This window comes from Ipomoea triloba, chromosome 6 (genome assembly GCF_003576645.1).
Source record: "Ipomoea triloba cultivar NCNSP0323 chromosome 6, ASM357664v1".
Taxonomy (NCBI): Eukaryota; Viridiplantae; Streptophyta; class Magnoliopsida; order Solanales; family Convolvulaceae; genus Ipomoea; species Ipomoea triloba.
This window is the reverse complement of record NC_044921.1, coordinates 3,076,501-3,100,735: the sequence shown is the minus strand read 5'-3', so window position 1 is coordinate 3,100,735 and position 24,235 is coordinate 3,076,501. Positions and strand designations below refer to the sequence as shown.

Here is a 24,235-nt window from a genome sequence, read left to right as displayed (position 1 = left end):
TAATCTGACAATAGAGATCAAAATCAAATTGATAGGGAAGAGATCAAAAGATGCTCGGACATATAACTTGCCCCAAGTTCAAGAAGTTGCCGCTTTGATTGTTGGTGATATAGATCCAAACATGGGACAACGTGACATATTGGTAGAAACAAATTCTGGCAATCTTCAAAGAATTAATGAATTGAATCCGTCATATCTACCACTACTATACCCACTGCTATATCCATATGGTGAAGATGGCTATAGAGAAGACATTCCGTTTGCGAACATTCTTGGTAGGGCATCCACGGCAAGAAACTGTGTAACTCCGCGTGAATATTTCTCTTTCCGTTTGCAAGATAGGTTGGATCAGACATCGACATTATTGTATGCAAGAAGGTTGTTACAACAATTTATTGTTGATGCTTATACTATGATAGAGTCTGGGCGTTTACTCTATATTAGGACACACCAGAAAACTTTGAGGTGTGAATCTTATAAGTGTCTGACTGATGCTCTAACAAATGGAGAAGTAGATCCTACTACTCAAGGAAAGAGGATAATCTTGCCATCAAGCTTTACTAGAGGTGCTAGATATATGATTCAAAACTACCAAGATGCAATGTCCATTTGCAAAGCTATAGGTTATCCGAGCCTCTTTATTATTTTTACATGTAACCCGAAGTAGCCTGAGATAGAAAGGTTTCTAAAAGCACGTAGTTTAAATGTTGAAGATAGGCCAGATATTATATACCGCGTTTTCAAAATGAAGCTAAACGCTCTTATTTCAGAGATTCGGAAGAGCAACATTTTCGGAGTCGTTTCAACTGGTAAATACTCTCAAATTTAAATTCTACTTAATAAGATTATCATTTTGTTTGAAACCTAACTAATTTTTTTTAGTGATCTATACTATTGAATTTCAAAAAAGAGGGTTACCGCATGCGCACATTTTGGTATTCTTGGCAAAGAATGATTCTCCTAAAACCCCAAAAGATATAGACATGTGGATATCTGCTGAGATTCCAAATGAGATATGTGATCCAGAGTACTACAAAGCCGTGGAAGAATTCATGATCCATGGTCCTTGTGGTTCATCTAGGAAGAATTAACCTTGCATTGTAAATGACCGATGTTCTAAATTCTTTCCAAAGAAATTTATGCCGAATTCAATGTTGGACCGCGATGGTTATCCAATTTATCGTAGGCGTGATAATGGTCGTACGATAAAGAAGAATGGCATAGATCTGGACAGTAGATATGTTGTCCCTCACAATAGGTACTTATTGTTGAAGTACAAGGCTCATATTAATGTTGAATGGTGTAATCAATCAAGATCAATCAAGTACTTATTCAAGTACGTCAACAAGGGAAATGATCGAGTAACTGCTGAGTTCTACAATAGCACCGTTGACGAATCCACTGGAAAGGTTGTAGATGAAATCAAGATGTACTACGATTGTAGGTATATCTCACCATGCGAAGCTGCTTGGAGGATATTTTCTTTTGACATACAATTTAGGAATCCTTCAGTGGAACGTTTGAGTTTCCATCTACCTAATGAGCAATCCATTATATTTGATGATGGTGATAATATTGACAATGTTGTTAATCGTCCCACAGTGTCCAAAAGTATGTTCACCGCATGGTTTGCAGCTAATATGAAGTATGAGGATGCCAAGCAGTTAACTTATTCAGAAATGCCTAGGAAATTTGTTTGGAAGAAAGACAAAAGAGAATGGCATCATAGCCAAAGAAATTTTGCAATTGGAAGGATTTTCTATGTTCCACCAAATTGTAGTGAACTATTTTATTTGAGGTGTTTACTAAACTTGGTTAGGGGCCCCAAAAGTTTTGAAGAAATCAAATTGGTTGATGGAATACAATATACGTCATTTAGAGATGTCTGCTACGCTAGAGGATTGATTGATGACGACAAAAAATATGTGGACACAATTTTGGAGGCATCACTATGGGCAATTGCTTATTCTGTAAGGAAACTTTTTGTAACGTTGTTGACCTCAAATTCAATGTCAAAGCCAGAAATTGTGTGGGACGCTGTTTGGATACATCTAGCTGAAGATGCGGAATATCAAGCTAGGAAAACGTTAGGATTCCCAGGTACCTATATATTACTTTTTTGCATTACAAAAAAGGTTCAAGGTAATTCCTAATTTCATTACTTTTGATATTTTCCATAGATGCAATTCTTACATATACACAAAAGAAGAACTATGCTCTGCTAGAGATTAAAAAATTATTGAGTTCTTGCAACAAGTCATTACAAGATTATCCACCAATGCCTATACCAGATGGACTAAGTAACTAATTTTTTGGGGAATCGTCTGTTGTATGAATAACTAGCATATGATTAGCAAGCATTAAAAGAAGAACATGATTTTTTGGTGGGAAAGCTAACTGAGGAGCAGTTAGTGATTTACAGTAAAGTTATGTTTGATGTCGATAACAATAAAGGAGGGCTATTTTTTTTGTCTATGGATGCGGTGGTACCGGAAAAACATTTTTATGGAAGACAATGTCTGCTGCTTTAAGGTCAAGGGGAGAAATTGTTCTAAATGTTGCATCTAGTGGTATAGCTTCGTTACTGCTACTAGGTGGTAGGACTGCCCACTTAAGATTTGCAATACCGATTTCTATAAACGAAGACTCAACATGCAACATCAAGCAAGGTAGTCATTGTTAAAGCAAAGCTAATCATTTGGGATGAAACCCCTATGATGCACAAACATTGTTTTAAAGCATTGGATAAAACAATGAGAGGCGTACTGAGATTCTCTAATAGTTCAAGCTCAACAAAGACTTTTGGTGGTAAAACTGTTGTATTAGGGGGTGATTCAGACAGATTCTTCCAGTTATTCCCAAAGGAACAAGACAAGACAATGTCCAAGCAAGTATAAATTCTTCATATTTGTGGACACTAGTACAAAAAAGCACATAAAATACTAACATTTAGCTACTGTTCTTATAAGAACGGTAGTGTATTCTTAGAAAAAAACACGCGGTGGCAATTTTGTAAATAAGTGAAAACTAATTCGCTACCGTTCCAAGATGAAACAGTAGCGGAAAGTAAATTAAAAAAAATAGATAACCATTTCCCTACCGTTTCTTGTGTAGCGAAATATTCATTATAAAAAAATAATAAAATTCCCAAAGAAAAAAAAACGTATCAGATCTGCCCTCACCATTTCCTCACCAGTTACGATCCTCACCATTTTCGTCCATGGCGCAGCCTCCACCCAAATCTGCCTTGACTCTCCCTTTCCCGGCTCCACCGCCACCTCTCATTCTCACTGCTCCATCGCCACCGCGACACCTCCACTGCCACCTCTCACTCTCACGGCTCCACCGTCACCTCTTACTCTCACGCCTCTAACACGATGCAACCACGGCCTCCAGCACCACAACCGCCGACTCTCACTCTCACTCTCTCAAATCGGCCGAGACCAAAGGCTCAAAGGTAAATCTCATATCTGTCTTTTCTTTTGCTTTTTTCTTAAAGTAAATCTCAGATCTGTCTTTTCTTTTGCTTTTTTCTTAAAATAAATCGTAGATCTGTCTTCTCTGCCTTCAGGTTTGACATAAGGTATTCTTCTGATTTTTTTGTTATAATAAAATGTAGATGTTCATGTTAGATCTATATAGTAATTCAAAATTTTGGAATTTTTTTTTTTGGATTTTTTCCTCAGATTTGAACATACTTGATGATCGTCTGTTGATCTAAATCTTTTTTTTTTGAATCATTTCGACTTTTGAATAATTTTGGTGTAGGCATTTCGTGCAAATAATGTTGAAAGTGCAAAATCAAGACTTAGCATATGTGCAAAAGATATTTGAGAACTAGTAGAAAGGTTGGGAAATACATCAGAACTGTGCTCACGGCTTGGACCAGTTCTGCATATGGAGCAATTCTGGGTATGCTTGGTGATTGCAGGTATGCTTGGTGATATATATTTTGTTTATTCATAAGGTTGACTGCCTGAGAGAGATCATAATAGATTTTGGCAGGCTGCAACATCAATTCTGAAAACAGTTCTGCATTCTTATATTTTGAAGTTGAGAAAGAAAATTATTCTTTCAGAAAGGAGGCAGCCAATATTTTGTTTACTTCTAGACTTGATCTTTTTTTATTTTGTCATTCCCTTTTTGTTGCTTAGCTGCCACTGTCTGCATTTGTGTTATGTGGTATAGTTTGCTATGAAAAAAATTTTGGTGATTGGTTTGGGATAATAGATGATGTAAGGTAATCAAATGTTACCTTGCAGAGTGCTTTTTGCAGATGAAGACACCTAATTCAACCCGTCCAACACAGTATCCATGATTTCTTCTGCATCCATTTCTATTTTGGTTTTATATCTATTTCCAAATGTTCAATTCTTGCTGATCTTTCTTAACCTCCGAAGATGCCCTTTTTGTAAAACTTCAAATTATGCTGTTGAATATCGTGGAGTAAAAACAAAGGAAGAAAAAGGCATGGAGCTAATTGTATGATTCACACGCCATAGTTTGATTGTTGTTACTCATCATTCTGAGCATATCATGCTGAATTTGAATCTCAGCCGTGATGTTTTTTTTAACCTGTATATTTCACTGCTTTAGGAGGAGCAACGAGTTATTGAAGCCAAAATACGGATGAGGCACCAGGAACTTCAAGATGAAGAGGAGAGGATGTTGAAACGAAGAGAGATGTATTCTTGTAGCAGTAGCAATGGACCGAGTGAGGAGTATTGTTCTACAGCAGGTACTGAATTTTCTCCACGTGTAGACCCTCCACTTCGTGTGAATGTTTCTGAAATTCTGATTAATAACGATCGCTTTACTGAACATTGATTCATAGTACCCCCACCCCACATTTGCAATTGCTTCTTGTTGTTATTCCCCTACGTCTCACTTTTCTACACTTTGTAAACGCAAAATAGAGAAAATTGCAGTGAATGAAATTGTCATCTATCTGTTCATCCCCATTCATTTCATTATAAATTCAACCAAGGCTTCTGTATATTTTTGCATTATATAAACACACAGGTTAAGGTTTTCTGCATTGACCCCTCACACCGGAATCACCCTACCCCTAGTAAGATCTCTCTTTGTACCATAATACTTGAAAAACAATGTAGTTTGGTACTTGTTTTTAGTCTTTGCCTATTCTGGGCCCTTCATATCTGGGCATCAAATGGGGCAATGGACTCATAATCACTCAAAGTGAACTATACAAAAACCCAATTTTATTTTTCTCACTATAAAATTTTACTCACCAGACTGGCATCTTTAAATTAAAGTTATATAGCTTTCCTGTTAATTTGGTGTGTGTTTTGAATTGCTTTAGTGCTTTGAATTGCATATATGACTTTTCTATATCATAATATGTTTTTCACCCTGAAAATTACAATTATCATAATATGCTTTGTGTGAATTTGAAATGACTGAAAATTACAATTATCATAATATGTTTTTCACCCTTAAATGTATGTTGTATTTGAAGCTCATCTTTTAAACACTTGATCATTACATGATACCAGTTACATTAAGACTGCAGAACTTAAGTATCATTTGACTCCAAATGGAACAGAATCTGCAGACTACCTATGTGTGTGTATATATTTATATGTTGTTGTGTATTTGTCTCTTTTTGGACTCTTCCTGCATTATGTCTAGTCCCTTTCATCCACTTAAACATAGCAGTAAGGTTGAAAGTGAATATGTTTTAAGATATGGAACACAACATGCAAAGTAGACAAATGAAACATTCTGTATCTCTTGATATTGAGAAACATTTTGGCTTATTTGCAGTACAAAGAAGCCATTTTGGCATATGCAATCCTTCTCAAAACAGAAAATGACAAGGTTTTTTTTTCTACTTCCGTTTGCCTTCTGCACATGGACTCTTTTTTTTTTTTTTTTTTATTTGTTTGAAAAGAAATCTAATACAATATTAATTTTCTAATGGGTGTTCATTGCATAGTTTGGCAAACAAACAATTTGCTTGCTAAAATGTTATGTCTGCTTGTGTGTATACTCCGTATGTCTGCTAAACATTTGCTCCCTAGGTTTTTTTTGTGCAGTGTATGCATGTCTGTTTTTGTGGCTTCTATAATGTTAACTTTGTGTACTGATCTATTATCGAGTATAACTGCTAGCCACCAAGCTTAGAACATTTGCTCTTTGTAGAATGGGTTGGATACTAAGGTGGAGAAGCATGATTCCTCGGTGCAGAAGCAGATCAAAGATAACTAAGGTGGTCATTAGGTTCTTATTTGATGCTTCTAAACACTAATATGATATTTTGTTTTTCTTAGAAAGGTTTTTATATATATATATTAGAAAGCTTGTGTATATATGGGATGATTCAAAGAAAAGATTGTATATATTAATTGATATTATTGTGTTGATAGTGTTATTATAACTTCAGGTTAATTTTAGATTATAGTGTGTTAATAAACAACATTTATATAGGAGCACTTTAAATTATTTAGGGAATTTTTTAATTAATTAATTTATTAAAAAATTAATTCTATTTAATTTTATTTTTTTTTAAAAAAAAGGGGAATCCGCCACTGTTCCTAAGCTGGAACAGTAGCGGATTCCCATTTTAATTTTTTTTTTAAAAAAATAATCCGCTACCGTTCTTCTATAGGAACGGTAGCGGATTATCGAATATTAAAAAAAAAAAAATAATCCGCTACCGTTCTAGCCAAGAATAGTAGCGGATGATCAGAATTTTCGCTACTGTTGTACAACGGTAGCGAAAAGTCAGTGACATTTAGAGACTGTCCCATCCGCTACTGTTGTACAACAGTAGCGAAAAGTCTTTTACAACAGTAGCGGATGTGCAGTTTTGTACTAGTGGGAATAATTGTGAAGTTTTGCATCTAAAAAAAAATCTCAGTTTGCGTAGTATTACAGGTGAAGAAGAAATAGAGAAATTAGATACTTTTGCCAAGTGGATTGCGAACTTAGGTGATGGCAAACTTAGCTTGGTGGTAACAATGATGGTGATTGTAATATACATATTCCTTCACAGTTTGTATTGCAAACCAAAGGAGATCCTATCAAAGAGATTGTTGAGCAGACATTTCCTTCATACGGCACTGGTGACATAGATCCTGAACAATTAAAGAGTCGAGCAATTTTGGCACCAACATTAGATGTTGTGGATCAAGTGAATGAATACATGAACAATATGAATGAAGCTTCATCGAAGACTTATTTAAGTTGTGATTCTGTTTGCAAAGGCTGATACCAATGATAACATGTTAGCGGAAGTACACACTACTGAATTTTTAAACAGTTTGAGGTGTTCTGGTGTACCAAACCATTCCTTATCATTAAAGGTTGGATCTCCAATAATGTTGTTGAGGAATATCGACCATTCTATTGGTCTTTGTAATGGGACACGATTGATTGTTACCAAATTAGGGAACCATGTGATTGAAGCCAAGATATTATCTGGAACACATTATGGGACAAATGTCTTGATACCGCGGCTAGCATTGACTCCTTCAGATCCAAGACTTCCTTTTAAATTTCAAAGGACGCAATTTCCTGTTATGTTGTCCTATGCATTGATAATAAACAAAAGCCAAGGACAAACTTTGTCACAAGTGAGGTTATTATTAAAGAAACCCGTGTTTAACCATGAACAATTATATGTTGCGGTTTCCCGAGTGAGTAATCCTGATGGCCTCAAAATCTTAATTTCTGACGAATCCAAGTGCTTAGTCAACTGTACTCAAAATGTGGTGTACAAAAAATTTTCAATAATTTTTAATTGTATTTTTCATTGAATATTAAAAGAATTTATTATTAATGTTCTTTTTTTCTTCGATTAGTTAAATATGTTCAAACTCACCGTGTACTAATGGCCGTGCATGGCACGGGTGCAATACTAGTTTTATAAACGATGGTAACCGTGATCGTTAACGTTAAAGAATCACTTTACTGCAAACAAACGGAGTAACGGACACTGAATCTCAAGCTCTCATGAAGCGCTCTCCTCCTTCCTTCCACCGCATCGCCGCCGCAACGTCTTCCGACGGTGTCACAGCCACCGCTACGCCTTCTGACGCTGTCGCATCCCGTACTGCCATGTACAACCATAAGCACGTGAGTCCCCATTCCAAACTTTCACATCATCACTGAGAACCACTCAAGTACGCTGTACTGTATATAAAAATTCACTCTGTTTACAGTTGGGAGGCCGAAGGGGCCGCGGTCGGAGAAGTTACTCCGACCAGCCTTCTGGTGGCGGCCGTGGAGAGCAGCAGGTATCCGGGGACTCTCATTTCCGGTCGGTACAAGACACTAATCGAGGGTTTCGACCATCATATAGCCGTGGTGGGAAGTTTTCGAATTTTCGTTCGCATAGTCCGCGACCACCGCCTCCTTCTTTCAGTCATCATCCTCCTTATTATTCTGCTCATCCTCCACCTCCGAATTTATACTCCAATCAACAGTTTCATAGGCCGCGGCCGCCTTCATTTTATAACCAGCAGTTAAATAGACCAGGCTGGCCGCATTTTGATCAGAACCAGCAGTTCAGGCCACCTCGACCGCCGCCTGAGTTCCGGCCGCGTCCGCAGCCTCCCAAGGCCTTGAATTTCCGGGTTTGGGAGCATGCCAAACCTGAACCTCCGCCACATTATGGTAATTTTTTTTTTCTTTCCGTTTCACTTTCAAATTGGCATTTAGCGATTGTATGTCATCACTGCATATTTGGCATAGATTTTTTTTTTTTTTCAGGAAAAAAAATCATGATTTTATAATTTAAAAGGGAAAGATTACAAGTTATCCTTGTCTGGATTTCTTAACTGTGAATTGATTGAATATACCTAATTACCTATATATCTCTGAGATTAAAAGGTACCTTCAGTGATGGAAGAATACCATAGTTAAGTAAACCTCACTTTCCTGCACTGCAAAACCCACAGAGTGGGAAAAGAGCTTGATGTTATGTCATGGAGCATAACTTGGTTTCTAACAGTGTTGCTCAACTATTTTCATGATCAAATGGGCCTATTTCTAGCTGGCTTTGTGGATTTGATTGCTGAAAGCCTATGTGTAATTATGTTCATTACTAAATGGTCCAGTTTCCCACTTCTCTTGCAGACCGATTCACTGTTCTATCATACAACATACTAGCTGATTGCCATGCAACTGACCATTGGAGAAGACTCTACTTTCACATACCTCGGCATATTCTGGACTGGGAGTGGCGTAAGAGAAGTATTATTTTTGAACTTGGACTATGGTCAGCTGATATACTGTGTTTACAGGTTATCATTCTGATGCATTAGCTCATGTTATGGACTTCTGAAAATAGAGGTTAATAGTTTACAAAATGTGGAATAAATATTTGGTGACTTCCATTTTTGTAACCACATACTCACTGATGTTTTTCTCTCCTCAACCATCATATCCCAACAAAAAGGGAGAAGTTTCCATTGGGTGTTGTGTTATTGATTGCATTTAAAATGAAGAGACCATTGATAAAAGCAAGAAAGGAACTTCGTAATACTATTTCAGACCTTTTTTTTTTGGATGTTTAATTGATTAAAAATAAAATAAGAACGGGTATTTCCTTGTTGTGTGTCCTTTGGTGGTGATAATATCATGAGATTAATTCAAACATAAGACAGGATGTACAGACAGGTAAGCTAGATGGAGGGTTGTCTGATGTGATGCTTCAGTTAGAATCTATTACAAAAAAAGGTGCTTGCCATTTGTTATACTAAGTCCTCATGGACCAAGTGATTCGAAATACCAGAAAGTTTTGAACTTTGTCTGGTCTTCATTGTCTAGTCGTTCTGGTTGGACTTGGAGTTTGTTGTGTGACAGTTTGTTCATCTGGACAAATTAGTTTCTATATTCCATTTAATACATGTGTTATATTTGATTTAAATTGACCTCTCAGATGTAAAGTTGAAAAGAAATAAAGAGAAACTGGAAAAACGTTAGCACTTTTGTACATGCGATGCTTTTCATATTTTATCTTCTTTAATTATTCAGTTGAAAATTGCTGCACACCTGATGATATTCATTTGGTTCTTGTTTTATTCTAAACATATCAGGAGGTCGACAGATTTAAGGACTTAGAGGCTGAATTGCAGTTGCGAGGATACAGTGGCATATGGAAGGTGTTTGAATTAGAATTCACATGTATTTTATGTTTAATCCTAATACTCATACTAGTACTAATAATAAATGTTAAACAATAGAATAGCAAAACTAAGTATTTGTATATATTTTCTGTGTGTAAATGTACAGGAGAGTAGAGCTATATATACTAGTTTAGAACTAACCCTAGCCACAGGTTACTAACACTAAAACCTAGGGCTAAGAGTAAATATTTCAACTAACCCTTATATCTCTAACACCCCCCCTCAAGTTGGAGCATAGATTTCAACATGCCCAACTTGTTACATATGTGTCACATGAACCATAAGACTCCAAACCTAGAACTATAAGTCTTGAACCTTCGAACCATGCTGTGCCAAGTCAGTCCACAATGCACCTTGTCCGCACCAACAAAGCTTCCACAAAGCTACAAACCAGGCCAAACACCACAACCGCAGCGCACCTGCCTCTCACACCCCACACCCTTATCACCGCTGCTTAACACCGCAGCGCACCGGCCTCTCACTCCACAAACCCTTATCACCGCTGCCTAACACCAGTGTTTCCCGGTTTTCTTGTTGCGTGCGCACAAACTGGTTCCTCCTGAACCATTCTTCAGCCGCCGGCCTTCCACAATAGCCGCGACATCCGCCAGGTCCACATCACCCTTGGCACCTGTGCTGCCCATCACTGCAACACCCCTGTACAAGGACTGCCTCCAACTCTCACACCTTGGCACTGCTCCAAATATGATACTAACCTCATATTCAATTAACTTAAACAAGCCAGAAAAATACAATAAACTAAATATAAACTTTCAAGACTTATGACATGATAAACCAAACACCTCAAAACAAAAACCTACTAACTAATTATTTGTCAGCTTCCATCCCAGCAGCCTCACCATTAACCTACTTCACCATTAACCTACTGCCCAATCATTCTCATTTTCAACACTTCACCATTAACCTACTGCCCAATCATTCTCATTTTCAACACTCCACCATTAACCTACTGCCCAATCATTCTCATTTTCAACACTCCAGCATTAACCTACTGCCCAATCATTCTCATTTTCAACACTCCAGCATCAACACCCCACCAACCACAACCACAGTTGCTGGCAGCCACCAACCACCACTGCTCACCACCGCTGCGGTTCTTGGTTCTTCCATGGCCATACAGGTGTTGTAAATTGCATTGTCTGCGATAACAAAAGAAAAAACGAAGGGCCAACACCACCAGCAACCATCCACTGCTGCTGGAGTTATTCTGCTGCGACTATGGGAAAGCCTGCGAGAGAAGAGGGGAGAGGGAGACTTGACGGTTGAGACACCACCACTCCAGATCTATCGGGCTTTCAGAAACGAGCCTACCAGAACAAACCTCGACCGGAGCAGCCTCCAGAACGGCGCACACGCGCCGGTGGCTGCCCCGCTTCCTCCGGCAGCTTCGCCTCTTCACTCCGACCAAAACCCACTACCCACTCACTCAACCTCGCTCTGATACCACGTTAAACAATAGAATAACAAAACTAAGTATTTGTATATATTTTCTGTGTGTAAATGTACAGGAGAGTAGAGCTATATATACTAGTTTAGAACTAACCCTAGCCATAGGTTACTAACACTAAAACCTAGGGCTAAGAGTAAATATTTCAACTAACCCTTATATCTCTAACAATAAATAAATAAATATACACACAGAGGTTACTATTGCATACAAAGTGAGGTGTAGTTGATGATGCATACCTGATATTTGTACTCTAATAGGGGCCTCACATTAAATTTCACCAGATTTATTCTTGATTCAAGTGTTCAGTAGTTGTGGTTATATAGTAATCAACAAGAGCTGATTAGGTTTTGGTTTTACTAGATATAGTTCAGGTTGTGAACTGGTTCACTGAGAAGTTCAACTTTTGGGTGTCTCTGGGCCTCCCTGTACCTAGGAATATTATTCTGCAAAAAGTCAAATATAATCGTGATCATGGAACTGGCATGACAAGGTTATGATAGGTGCCTAGGAGTTGCTTAATTGAATTTCATGTGGTTTAAAATCTTTTCTACTTTTGCTTTTCATTTGTCTGTTCATTCATTTACCTTAAATTAACAAAATGTATAGTTTGGCATTTATATTGATATACATGCTAATTATTATTGTTAAAGTAAAACTTTTTACTTGTATACCTAATTGTGATGTGTTGATTAAAAAATATTTAGTCCTCATTTTGAGTGTGACCTATTCTCCAATTTGTTTCTCTCTCCCTCAAAATAAATTTATGGCATGAATTGGAAGTGCTGTACTTGCTGTTAGCTATAACAGTGAACATAAGAGATTAAAAATGTTTGTGAAAATACCTTTCTTGACACCTGTTAAGATTGAATTTGTTTCTTATTTCCCTAATCAAATTATTTTGTTTTACCTATCAAAAAATTAATACAGGTAATTTGTGTTTGTTCTTTTTGAGAGCACAAAATTGAGCTCTCAGCATGTACTTACAAAAAAAAAAAGTAGTATAGAGCTAAATTATGATTTACAAGTCTGAGTTTAGACTCTTAAATTCCCCTTTTTGTTTCATTATCTAGTGTCTACCCATTCTAGTTTAGTAGGGGCGGGCTATTGTGAAGGAGCAAATTGCCATCCTGTACTGATGCACTGGGAAACCAGAGGTTCAGCTAGATTATCCATCACATGTAGTTCCTTTCTTCAGAAATCTTGATTTCAGAACTTCTTAAACATTATTTTGATTTAATACTATAGTATATTTGCTGTACAATCTTTATTGTATGGGTGGAATCTCTTTGGTGCCTCCTAATGGATTCTGTACTTATCAATAATAAATACTATAGTATACAGTTTTATAGATGTGAAATTCTGTTAGAGCACAACAATCCACTTCAACATACTGCATATTTAGTGAAATAAACTTTACATCTGAATTCTTTTGAAATATGGACTAATCATATATTCAATATTGAGTTTAGATGCGAACTGGTGTTGCAGTTGATGGGTGTGCAATATTTTGGCGTGGTTCTAGGTAAAAGTTCTACTTTCACAGTGCTGAGTTGAAATATTAAATTAATCTATATTTTTTTTGCTGTGAACAATAAATACAAGTTTAATTTCTTGTGTTCTTGAGCCAATTACAAACATGGTTTATAGTTGTAAACTTGCATGAGTTGTTTCAGTCATTGAGGAGAACATTTTACTGTATATCATCTCTGAAGTATGTAACTTACTAATTTGGAAACAGCTAGATATTTGACTTTTAACAGAATAATGGCACTTAATCTAAATGGCTTTCTTACTTATGTAATGTACTGTCTTATCCTTCTTTCCACCTCTCTTCCATGACATGCATGAGTTGTGTTTCAGCCATTGAAGAGAACATTTTATTGTATAGCATCCTGAAGGTTGTCTTTGTTTTTCCTTTACCTGTCATAGTATTTCACTTTATGTTTTGTTTTGCTGTTTGTACATGCTTGTTCTCAAATTTTGTCCACGTGCAAGTTAAGTTGGAATATTATTTAACATAATGAGGGGAAATGTAACTCAATGCTCGCACACTTCGTGTGTGTGTTTTCTTTTCTTTTTTTTTTTTCTTTTTTTTTTTTCTTTTTGGGTACTGTCTTTGTTTTGTTCTTATTCCTTAGCAGCTGAGATTTGTAACTAAAGATAGTGACTTCTGTATGAAAGGCGTGCATTCATTGCTCTATGAATTGTGTGAGATAAAGACAACTTTCTTCTAGTCTCATCATTGCACCACCACTTACCATGTTCCCTGGCATTGATATTTGAGGTTGGCAACATAACATTATTTACATTGAACTAGTTTTGTGATAATTTACAGATTCAAGTTGCTGCATGAAGATTCCATTGAATTCAAAAATCATGGTCTTCGGGATAATGTTGCCCAGATATGTGTGTTTGAGGTATATAATCCCAAAGTGTTAGTTGACCACTTTTACAGATTTTTTTCTCCATTTTTCTGTCATTTTGTATTGTACTGTATAATCTTCAATTCTTGTTAACAGTTTTTGGATCAGTGTAATGGTGATGCTAGTGCAGCCTCCTCAACAAGGTAGTTGTTATGTTAGAAATATACCTATTCATTTTTGTTTTTTATTGTAAAATATGTGATCTTTTATATTTCTGAACTGTTCCTTTCAAAGAAAATAGTTTCTGTAGAACATTTTTGTACCACATATCCTCACCACCTTAAGCACACAAACAAAGCACCTTTAAAACACAAACCACGTGCACCTAAAGCTTTAGGCCGATGCACCTTAAGGCTTAAGTACACAAACCACGCACCTTATGAACACACCCACACACCTAAGGTTTTAAAATGGTGCACCTTAAGTTTCAACAACTCATGCACCTTAAGCATACAAATCACGCACCTTAAGAAGGAAAACAACGCACCTTAAGCTTTAGGTTCACTTACCTTAAGTTTCACCACTGACGCACCTTAAGCACACAAACCACGTACCTTAAGAAGGAAAACTACGCACCTTAAGAAGAAAAACCACGCACCTAAAACAACCGCACCGGAGAAGGCCAACCGCACAAGAACCCATTTCTATATATATATATATATATATATAATGTCTGCTTCATATTTTTCATTCATTTAGTTTACTGGTCACTTCAAGGGTGCCACCACACTTTAGTTATGATTTAAAAAGTTCAAAGATATAAGAGGGGTGAAGTAATCTCAGATCAAATGTCTGGGAAGAGGGAATAATTAAATTGAATATTATGCACCTAAAATTTTTAGAAGAGGCACTTCCAGGATTTTTTTGGTGGTGCAACTAATAATCCTAAAGCAAGGATTGTTTCCAGTTGCCTGCTCCACTCTCCCCAAACATTCTCTGCTCTCTTTCCAAACCGTATGACACATAGAATGATAGAAAGCAAGAAAAAAACACTAATAGTCGGTCTTTCATGTTGAGACAAGGATTAAGAACATTTTACTTGTCCCCTCTTAGGGTGTACTGCAATCCACCTTCCCCAAGACAAGTGTTAAGGCTTATTTGGGTAATTCTGAAGTGCAGATTTATCTTGAGCTCAAAAACATTATTTTCAGGTGGTATGATCTTTCATTACTTTCTTTAGTCCTTGATTTAGTTTTGGTCATCCAAGTTAACTTTTATGGTGATCTATTTTAATTATTTGTGGGTCATAATTGCAAACTAGTGTTCTTATCAATTATACTTGATATTTGTCAGTATGGCATCAATTGCTGCAAAATTTATGACATAATGTACTCAGTTTCTTAATATGTAAGAGATAATTCTAGTAATTTAGTTTTTAATTCTATTGCAGCTCATCAAATACCAATAAAGTTGTAATCTGTAATATTCACGTACTCTTCAATCCTCGAAGGGGAGAGATGAAGCTTGGACAGGTATTCTTTTCTACAAATGGGCTTTATTAGGTTGCTGAAACCAGTCTTGTAAGAATGCCATGTAATTTCGTATTATCTACTCAGAAACAATATGATATTCTTGTTTCTTTGTGCATCATTTAGGCCATGTTTTCTTTTCCTCTTTTCAAATGCTTTCTCCATTGTGCTATCCTTTATGACCCAACAGCCTTCCACTCCATTTCTTTTTCCTTAGCTTTTGAAGGAGGCAGCTTGTAACCCAGGGAAAGAATTTTTTATTCCTTGGTTGTTACCTTTGGACAAGTTGTAAATGTCCATGTCATTTATCAATGGTTCTAGTATTTAGTTACTGTCACTAAAGTTGCTGTGCTTTCACTTGAAAATTTTGTAGTTGCATATATGTTTAAGCAGAAAGAATTTACTGATGAAATGTATTTTTCATCTTAATTTTGCTGTAAATAGATAAGACTGCTTCTTGATAGGGCTGATTATTTTTCAAAACTGTGGGATGGTGCTCCTATTGTAATTTGTGGAGATTTTAACAGCACGCCCAAGGTGTGTTCTTTTACATCCTACTTTATTTATTGTTCTAAACATTTGCTGTGCTCAACAAACTGCTTAATTTATTTGTGCATTTCCCCTTCTTTTACCAGAGTCCATTGTACAACTTTATTGCAGAACAAAAGGTAAAATTTCTCTTTACATTTGCTTTCATTTTGTTGCCTCTACCTAACTACCTGTACAAATTGTGCATTGGACAAATGTAAATGCTCTACTTGTTTTCTTTTTCTTCTGCAGCTGAACATATTAGAAGTGCCTCGTGATAAGGTTTCTGGGCAGGAGTCTGCTACTCTAAATTTACTGAAGCCCTCACCTCCTGTGAATAGGTATTGAGTCACTGTAATTGAAGTTCCAAAATTGTATTTGCTTTTAGATTAGTCAATTTTTAATTAAAGCCCCGAGGTGCACGTCTCAAGTATGTTTGATGAACTTGTATAGGGAGCCAAAATGAGAAATCCCATCCATACACTATTATAATGGCTATTGATTTTATAATGCAGACCTCTTCAACACGAGTAAATAATTACAAAATCTTAGTTCTCTTGTATTTTGTTTGTTTCTAGTATCAATTATCTCCATTTCAAATTGGTTTGCTGGAATAACTTTAGGTCATTATGTTACCAATAGGTTTTGTTGCTCTATACTTGTCATATGGCAGTCAATACAATCAGTTGAACTGCTGTTGATTTTGAAACAAGTTCAACTAACATGCCTTATGCTGAGTACTATTAGACAGGCTTTTGTCAATAAACTTATTGCTTGTTTCAACCAATCAAGTTTGCTGAGTAAGCATTACTGATCATTTAAATTCTAATATCGAATATTGATAAACTAATTAGATTTAACATGTTTGCTATATGAGGTGTTTCCATGTTTCAAAAATATTGTGCACGCGCGTGTTTAGGCTAGATTGATTAAAATCCTTACCAGTTTTTATTCTTCTGGTGTCTGAAAATATGATTTGGTTATAACCTACTACATTGAAATTTATGGCAATAAAAATTTATAATCTAATGCCACATTTAAAATAAAGATTTGGGGTACACATATAAGATGTAGTTAATGTGTCCGAGCCTCCCCAACCAATTTGTTAGAAATGATACCTTAGATGGATAAAAGCTAAATAAATTGCTTAATTTTTCAAGAACAGATGGATGAATCCACTTGTACAATGGATTTCTTGATTGTCTTAAGTTTATATATTGATAACTTGTAATGCTGGTCAAGCTCATTGCTATGTTCCGGAAAAATCTACTGGAATCCATTTAAATTTTACTAGAGCAAAGTAGCCTCAATATCTGATGTCTTTTTTCCATGTCAGCATGTTTTCTTACTGTTAAATTCATTATGCATGCAGATGTCCTGTATTCAATGCCAAAGCTTTGGGTATACACACCCCTTTTTTTTTTTCATCTGTGTTATTGAATATTAATTTTCCCAGTCTTTTCTCGTGCATCTGTTTTAATTAACAACATTCTATGTGCATAATATATCTATCCTTTGGATCTGACACGCTGCTTTGATTGTTATTTAGGGCCCAGTCTTCAGCTGACTCGGTTAAAGATTCCCTGGTGTCACAGGAGGGAGAAGGAAGAGAGAGCTCTTCAACACCAAATGTAAGGACATGGTCCCCAGAAATTGAGTCTGTAGATGGACTTTCCAGAGGTATCAGGTCTCAAAATCAGAATTCTGTAGTAAATGACTCCAGTGAATCTTTTGTGAGTGTCCACTTTGAAGATAAAAGTAGAGAAGGAACAGTAGAAAATTTCCATGATTCCCAAAGATATCTTTCTGCTCCCCTTAGCGTCTCAAAAGATAGTTCGCCTGTCTCTCCTAATGAAGATATAATCTCACCAACTAAAGAGAAAGATAGCTCTAATCCTACTGAAAGCAGGCATGATGAATATTCCACCACCACTAATGCAATATCAAGCCCATCCAGCAATTATTTGGATTCGGAGATGCATTCAGGTCTTGAGTCCATCTGCAACAAGGAAGACGTATTAGTAGGTGAAAATCATCCTAGAAAAGAAACTAGCAGTGTGTCTACATCTCCTGTAGATGCATTTTCATCTGAGGTACTCTCTGATCCGTTTTCTCCCAATTCACATGTAATCTCTTCTCTAAGTAGCCCCAGAGATGTATCACTGCTTTCAAATGGTAATGTGGAGGGTTGTGCTCCAAGCCCACATGAATTTAATTACACATCTGAACAGACTGCTGCTCTGTTGGATAAGAAAATGGATAATTTATCACTGGACAATGTCTTTGAAGAGGCAGAGGATCAGTCTATAGGTGAAGACAGTGAAGCATTTTTATCTGAGCTATGTGGTGCAACTGATCCCTTTCCATCTGAATCTACTCAATTGCAAGTATATGAGTCTGAAAAATTAGATGAGCAGTCTCAGGGATCTGCTTTGGGGAAAGAAATTCTCTGTGATGACCTTGATGCAGATTCTCCGGCTGTTTATACGGAGAAGTTCACTTATGATCCATCAGCTTGGACTCCAATAGAGATACAAACTGCAACAGGCAGTGTGGATTGCACAGTAATGGAACACCGTTTGAAGCTAAGAAGTGTGTATCGGGAAGTAGAGGTAGCTCTTACAAGATTAATTGTAGCTTCAAATATACTCCATACCTTTTTATGCCTCAACCCTAGAAAGACAACCCTGCAAGATGGTACTGTGCTTGTTATAACTTGTTGCTCTATCCCAACATTCATTTGTATATTGCAGGAAGTCACAGGAACAAGAGATTCTACTGGAGAACCTGAAGTGACCAGTTATCACAGCTGCTTCCTGGGTACTGTTGATTACATATGGTAAGTCTTAGAGTTTACCTCATAACTGATCTAGGTTGCAGCTAGTTGCCTCTGCATAATTTGTGGGAACCTATTTGGGTTGCAATGCAAGCAAGGTTAGCTTTCATTGAAGGGACCTTAAGATATATAATTTTCTCAATTCTCTTGAGTTTGGAAAAAGTTGTCAAGCTGTAGGCCACCCACTCTCTCTCTCTTCCTCCAAACACACATAGTCACATCTCTACATGTTGTGCATCTATATACCTTTTGGAGCTTAAGATTATATTATATTTGTTCATAGTGTTGATTGAATTGTTATAAATGATAAATTGATATGTAGGCGTTCTGAAGGTCTTCAAACTGTGAGGGTACTTGCTCCAATTCCAAAACAGGCCATGCAGTGGGTTCAGGGTTTCCCCACCAAGGTATGATTGCAACCTATACACAATGTTTACAGCTCATCTGAACTTTATGAATGCTTTACGGGCTGTGGAAAGCGACTTGGTGAAATACTGATTCAACTACTGCTATAAAATTTAGTGCTGAGATGTTAGAGTTAAAATGCGATATGCTATGGAGATGGTACAGTTGTTTTGTTATCATGAGGTGAAATGGATTAAAGTTGGCATGACCATTAAAGCACATACTAGAACAATAGGTGTACCACAATAGTTACATTTTTGATAGTTTATTGCTCAATCACATGCTATGATGCTACTAGTAGCCTACAACCATTAAATTGTAGCTATTTTCTACTATTTTTACACTATATTTGATAGGAATTTTTTAACCTACTCAAAGTTTGCGAGTTAATGCCTTATGGGGTCCTCCGAGTACAGTGGTTTAGCCACGTTTAGTCCTAAACTTTCAAATTGACCACCCGTGGTCTTTCGACTTTCAAATTGTTACCATCCATGGTCTAAGTTGACCACCCATAGTCCTTCAACTTTCAAAATTTAACCATCTGTGGTCCTCTTGGAAGGATCATGGGTGGTTAAAATTTGATAGTTGAAGGACTATGAGTGGTAAACTTGGACCACAGATGTAACAATTTGAAAGTCCAAGGAACAACGGTGGTCAATTTGAAAGTTTAGGACTAAGCGTGACTAAACCACTATGATCCTAGATGGTATTAACTCCAAAGTTTTGCTAATTTACCCAAGACCAAAATATAAAGTTGACTACAGATGTAATCTATTTCTATCAAAACCGCGCATGTGCCTTTCATGAGTTTCATCAGATACTTCTCACTAATTGGTTTGCCATGCTATTTCAGAAATGGGGAAGTGATCATATTGCTTTGGTTTCGGAATTGGCGTTCACAAAAGACATTCCTGTCAAGGACATTGACGTTGAGTAGCAGGTGCTGCACTTTGCACTTAGCTTCTGCTCTTTATGAGCTCCAAAGTTTCTATTCTCGTCAATAGGCACTCATTCAACCACTTCAATGAGGTTTCTGATACAGATTTCTCCCAAACTCCACTCTCGTTAGGGTCCGATCTTGAAAATTCAGAACTCCATCGTCCACAGGTATAAACAATCCAATATTTATTGACTCATTTCATTTGTATTTCATGAAATTTATAAGCCAATGACAGAATAACACTCTTGAGTAGTGATGCCATTTTTTCTGTATTCTTCAGATGGGGGGTCGTGAATATGTTTTTGTTTATACATCGTTTTTTTTAGTGAGAATTGACTGTCTGGAATATGTTGTTGAAATTCATGGAAAATAAAGAAATATTTAAATATATATACGTTTTTTTTTTTTTTTTTGAATACTATATACGTTTATTATCTCTTGAAATTTGTTTGCGCGTGTATTGGTATTATTTTAGTGCGTTATCTGATTTTTAGGTTTATTGCACCCATCTGATCTCATGTTGAATTTAAAAAGTCACCCTGCATGCAATTCAGGGATAAAAAAGATCATACACTTATTGTAATGGTATAATTTTATTTTTTTTTTTATTAGAAGGAGGGGTGATACCCTGACAAGAGCTGCATTTATGTATTACAAAGAAACCTCTAAGCTGCATTCAATCCTTTGGGCGAAAATCCTAGCCAACTTGGCCTAAATCTGGCCTAATGATTACCACTCTCCTTGTTTGAAAAACCAACCTCCAACCATCTGGAGAAAGGGGCAGCCCTATTCCTAGCATGGAAGTCTGGAAGAATGATCTTCCATACATTTAAATCAGCAACACGCAGTACGTGATCTTCGTTTTCCACTGTTTCGATGCAGTTCCAACACCTAACAGAAACTGCCATGCCGCGCCACCACCCCAAGAGGTTCATCAGAACCGACACCCTCTGCCATTGCAATGTCTGGAAAATTAAAATCATTCGATAAAGGACCACCACGATTAGGTGGATCCTCTTTGGGAGAATACTCGAACCCAGCCATTATAGAGTCATCCGGCTGTCCATATTCGTGGTAGACAACCGAACTTGATATGTTCCTCCCGCGATTTGACCCGCGGACCACTGTGTGTTCGGATTCTGCAGCTGCTCGGTTTGGTCCACCACCTCTTCCGTGCCGCCCTCGGGAGCCGCCATTGATTAATTGGGGACCCCCGCAATTCGATGTCTGGTAATCACCCTGATAAGCAGTTTGGTAGCCACCCTTGTAAGTAGTCTGACTACCACCTCGAAAGGCCGCTTGATAACCACCGCGATAGGCAGACTGGTAGCCACCTCGATTGGAATTATGGTAAGCCTCTTGATACGCAGGTTGATTCCACCACCCAGATCCCAGTTCTCTAGGCACACCATTATTGCCATTATCTCCTAGCTCCGGACCCCTCTGTTTATTATGGTCAGTTGTTCTAATTCTAGGTAGAGTCTTGCCTGACTGTTGCAATGCTAATGTCCCCACCGTATCTTGATCCTGGTCCGCCGTAGTGTCACCGAGACCTTCGAGAGCAGTAAAACGAGATTGAGTCCCCATGTCATTAAATCCGGCCTTCTTGCGTGGGGCTTGTCCTCTGTCGACCGGAGCTTCCTCCCTCGGATAATTCGGCCTCCTGGTCTGATTCCTCCGGTCTCTTCGGCTCACTAGCATCCAGGCACCGTACTTCGGACCCACCTTGTCCGGTTGCGTTACTGTTCGTCGCCGCCGGAATAGGGCGGGTTTTCTGGTTGAAATCTGATTCCATGTTTTCCGGCCCCTCCAAGCCGCATTGCTCATAGCGGTGACCATATTTCCCACACTTGAAGCACACAAGGTGAATTCCTTCGTACTCTATTGGCCATTCCTCCATGTTTAGAACGAACTTTGACAACAGGGGCTTAGTTATATCAATTTCAATACAGATTCTTGCGAAATTCCCTTTGGAGGTGAGACTCGTTGTAGTATCGATTTTGACGGGACGATCGATCGAGAGTCCAATCTTCTTCAAGAACTCTTCATCGAAGTACTCAATCGGTAATTTCGGGAACCTCACCCATACCAAAAGCTTCCTGGTCTTGTTCTTCCATGGACTGAAGTTCGGCTCCCATTCTTGAACCACAAGATAGTGATCCAAAATCATCCAAGGACCCTCGAATTTAGCAAACTCGTAATCTTTGAGCGATTCAAATTTCGCTATGTAGTAGTCATGGCTAATCGCGATTAGGTCGAAGACACCCTCAAGCTTCCACATGCGCTGTAATCTTTGTTGAAGATAAGAATAATTCACCTTTCTGCCCAAGACTCTGATGATAAGCGACCGTCGCCATGGCCGTCTTAGTCTCTCTTTCTCCGCTTTGGTTACCGTAATGATCGGGAAATCCGATTTGAAGCTACCATTGTCCATAGTATCGTCCTCTGGCACTATCTCCTCCGCCTGGGGATGGGGTTCCTTGGTTGCCCACACATTGTGTGGAGTCTCCGCCGGAGTTTTCCACTGGTTCGACTCAGGGGTCCTTGCCTCCGCTTTCGTTGGCGTTTCTTTTATTTGGTCCTCCGCCGGCATCGACGAGGAAGATGCTGTGTACTCCCTTCCTCTCTTCGTCTTCTTGGTATTGCGTTCCAGAAGATCTTGGTCCTCCGGCGACCGCTCGATCGCCGTTGGTGATGCCGCCTCAGAGAGAGATTCCGTCATATTCTAAAGGTAAAGGAAAAATTTTGTGTATTTTTGTAATGGTATAATTGATTGACAAAAAGTTTATTTTTCTTTTTCACTTTTAATTTAAAAATTGATTAAATTTGATATTTGATTTCAAAACTAGCAAAAGTCAAAGGCCCTGCTTATAAATAATCGGTCCTGCTTGATAAATAATCAGCCTATCAGCCAATTTTGGCTTATTTGATCACTATTAGTTGTTTGGTTAATAAGCTTTTTGTAATTCTAAAATGCTAAAATTCAAAAGACTACTCAAAGCAACCTTTTGAATTAGCTTTTTGATAAAAGAAATTATACCAAACAACTATCAGCTAAAAGCTAATCTATCAAACAACTTTCTACAATCAGCTAATGTTATCAACAAATCATACCTTTTAACCCAAACAGCCAACGTAATCAGCTAATAGCCATTTACCAAACAGGGCCAAAGTACAAAATACAAGTGTGTTGTGGAATGTATATATACTAGGAGATTTATAGGGATTTGGGTAGGTGGTTATAAGGAAAAAATGTCTTTGTTTTCTTCTTAGAGGTGTTCTAGCATGTATATATAGGGTTGTGTATTCACCTATAAATTCACTAAATCAGAAACATTTTCTTCACTTTTGAACATGGTATTATGCTTTTACGATCAAATTTCTTTTCGTTCTACTATTTACACTGCTCACGTACAAGGGTGGAATGTCGGTGTCCGGCGATCAGATCTGGAACTTCTAACGACATTTTACCTGGCATGTGAGCTCACATGCCACTGTCACCCACAGTCATTCTCTCCATGCGTCGACGCGTGCGGCATTTTCAGTGACCGGAAAATGTTTTGATTGACCTGGTTTGGACCATTGCATCATCAGTGACTTTTGCTTCATAGTCAGTTTGTCGCGTACACATTCCAATTTGAATTTTTTGTACTCTGTAATTTTTTTTTGTTTTTTTTTCTGGGTATGGCTGAAAATAAATATGATACATCTGCCAAGTCGTTCTTGATCTTTGCTGATGAGTTTACCAAGTTTTCTCAGTATCAGGACTCTTTAAAACGTTCGTCATTTTCAGTCACTATTATTGTCGACTTAGGTAACACAACCTCATGCCTTCTCCTGTCCTCTTTCAAATGGATCATAGACTCGGGTGCCATAGATCATATGACGGGTCACTCTAGCTTATTTTCCACTTTTTTTTTTTCCGAGACACATAGTCTTCTTGTGACCTTAGTAGATATATCCACCTCCCATGTACTTGGGTCTGGTACCATCACACTAGTCCATCTGT

At 37.6% G+C, this 24,235-nt stretch overlaps 4 protein-coding genes and 1 long non-coding RNA gene across 8 annotated transcripts; 3 read left to right on the top strand and 2 right to left on the bottom strand.

The window, feature by feature from the left end:
- The first annotated feature begins 1,151 nt into the window (after nucleotides 1-1,151).
- LOC116023360 lies at nucleotides 1,152-2,897 on the top strand. Its single transcript, XM_031264356.1, has 2 exons — nucleotides 1,152-2,100; nucleotides 2,740-2,897. Exons 1-2 carry the CDS (start codon nucleotides 1,152-1,154, stop codon nucleotides 2,895-2,897), a joined length of 1,107 nt encoding a protein of 368 aa, XP_031120216.1.
- Nucleotides 2,898-3,130: 233 nt separating this feature from the next.
- On the top strand, nucleotides 3,131-7,727 carry LOC116021798 (E3 ubiquitin-protein ligase DA2-like). 4 transcript variants are annotated; one of them, XR_004099069.1, is made up of 7 exons: nucleotides 3,131-3,457; nucleotides 3,551-3,583; nucleotides 3,769-3,931; nucleotides 4,263-4,482; nucleotides 4,597-4,738; nucleotides 6,166-6,232; nucleotides 6,901-7,727. XR_004099069.1 is itself a non-coding variant. In XM_031262278.1 (6 exons), exons 3-6 carry the CDS (start codon nucleotides 3,898-3,900, stop codon nucleotides 4,825-4,827), a joined length of 393 nt encoding a protein of 130 aa, XP_031118138.1. In that variant the 5' UTR covers nucleotides 3,135-3,457; nucleotides 3,551-3,583; nucleotides 3,769-3,897; the 3' UTR covers nucleotides 4,828-5,032. The 4 variants fall into 4 exon arrangements, 1 of the variants encoding a protein (XP_031118138.1); XM_031262278.1 differs by lacking the exons at nucleotides 6,166-6,232; nucleotides 6,901-7,727 and having other exon boundaries at nucleotides 3,135-3,457; nucleotides 4,263-4,308; nucleotides 4,401-4,482; nucleotides 4,597-5,032; XR_004099067.1 differs by lacking the exon at nucleotides 4,263-4,482 and having other exon boundaries at nucleotides 3,141-3,457.
- Nucleotides 7,728-7,941: 214 nt separating this feature from the next.
- Nucleotides 7,942-20,634, top strand: LOC116022350 (carbon catabolite repressor protein 4 homolog 6). The gene is made up of 15 exons (XM_031263034.1): nucleotides 7,942-8,100; nucleotides 8,187-8,640; nucleotides 9,103-9,269; nucleotides 10,065-10,130; nucleotides 13,095-13,147; nucleotides 13,961-14,042; nucleotides 14,145-14,191; nucleotides 15,439-15,520; nucleotides 15,962-16,054; nucleotides 16,153-16,185; nucleotides 16,298-16,386; nucleotides 17,595-18,657; nucleotides 18,799-18,884; nucleotides 19,204-19,288; nucleotides 20,140-20,634. The coding sequence occupies exons 1-15, from the start codon at nucleotides 7,978-7,980 to the stop codon at nucleotides 20,221-20,223; spliced, it is 2,607 nt and encodes an 868-aa protein (XP_031118894.1). The 5' UTR covers nucleotides 7,942-7,977; the 3' UTR covers nucleotides 20,224-20,634.
- LOC116022351 lies at nucleotides 10,801-11,252 on the bottom strand. Its single transcript, XR_004099171.1, has 3 exons — nucleotides 11,164-11,252; nucleotides 10,958-11,021; nucleotides 10,801-10,848 (listed from the first exon to the last, which is right to left on the bottom strand). It is a non-coding gene; the product is annotated as an uncharacterized LOC116022351 (long non-coding RNA).
- A 1,183-nt stretch (nucleotides 20,635-21,817) lies between the features above and the next one.
- On the bottom strand, nucleotides 21,818-22,948 carry LOC116023359. Its single transcript, XM_031264355.1, has one exon. The coding sequence runs from the start codon at nucleotides 22,946-22,948 to the stop codon at nucleotides 21,818-21,820; it is 1,131 nt and encodes a 376-aa protein (XP_031120215.1).
- Nucleotides 22,949-24,235: the final 1,287 nt, after the last annotated feature.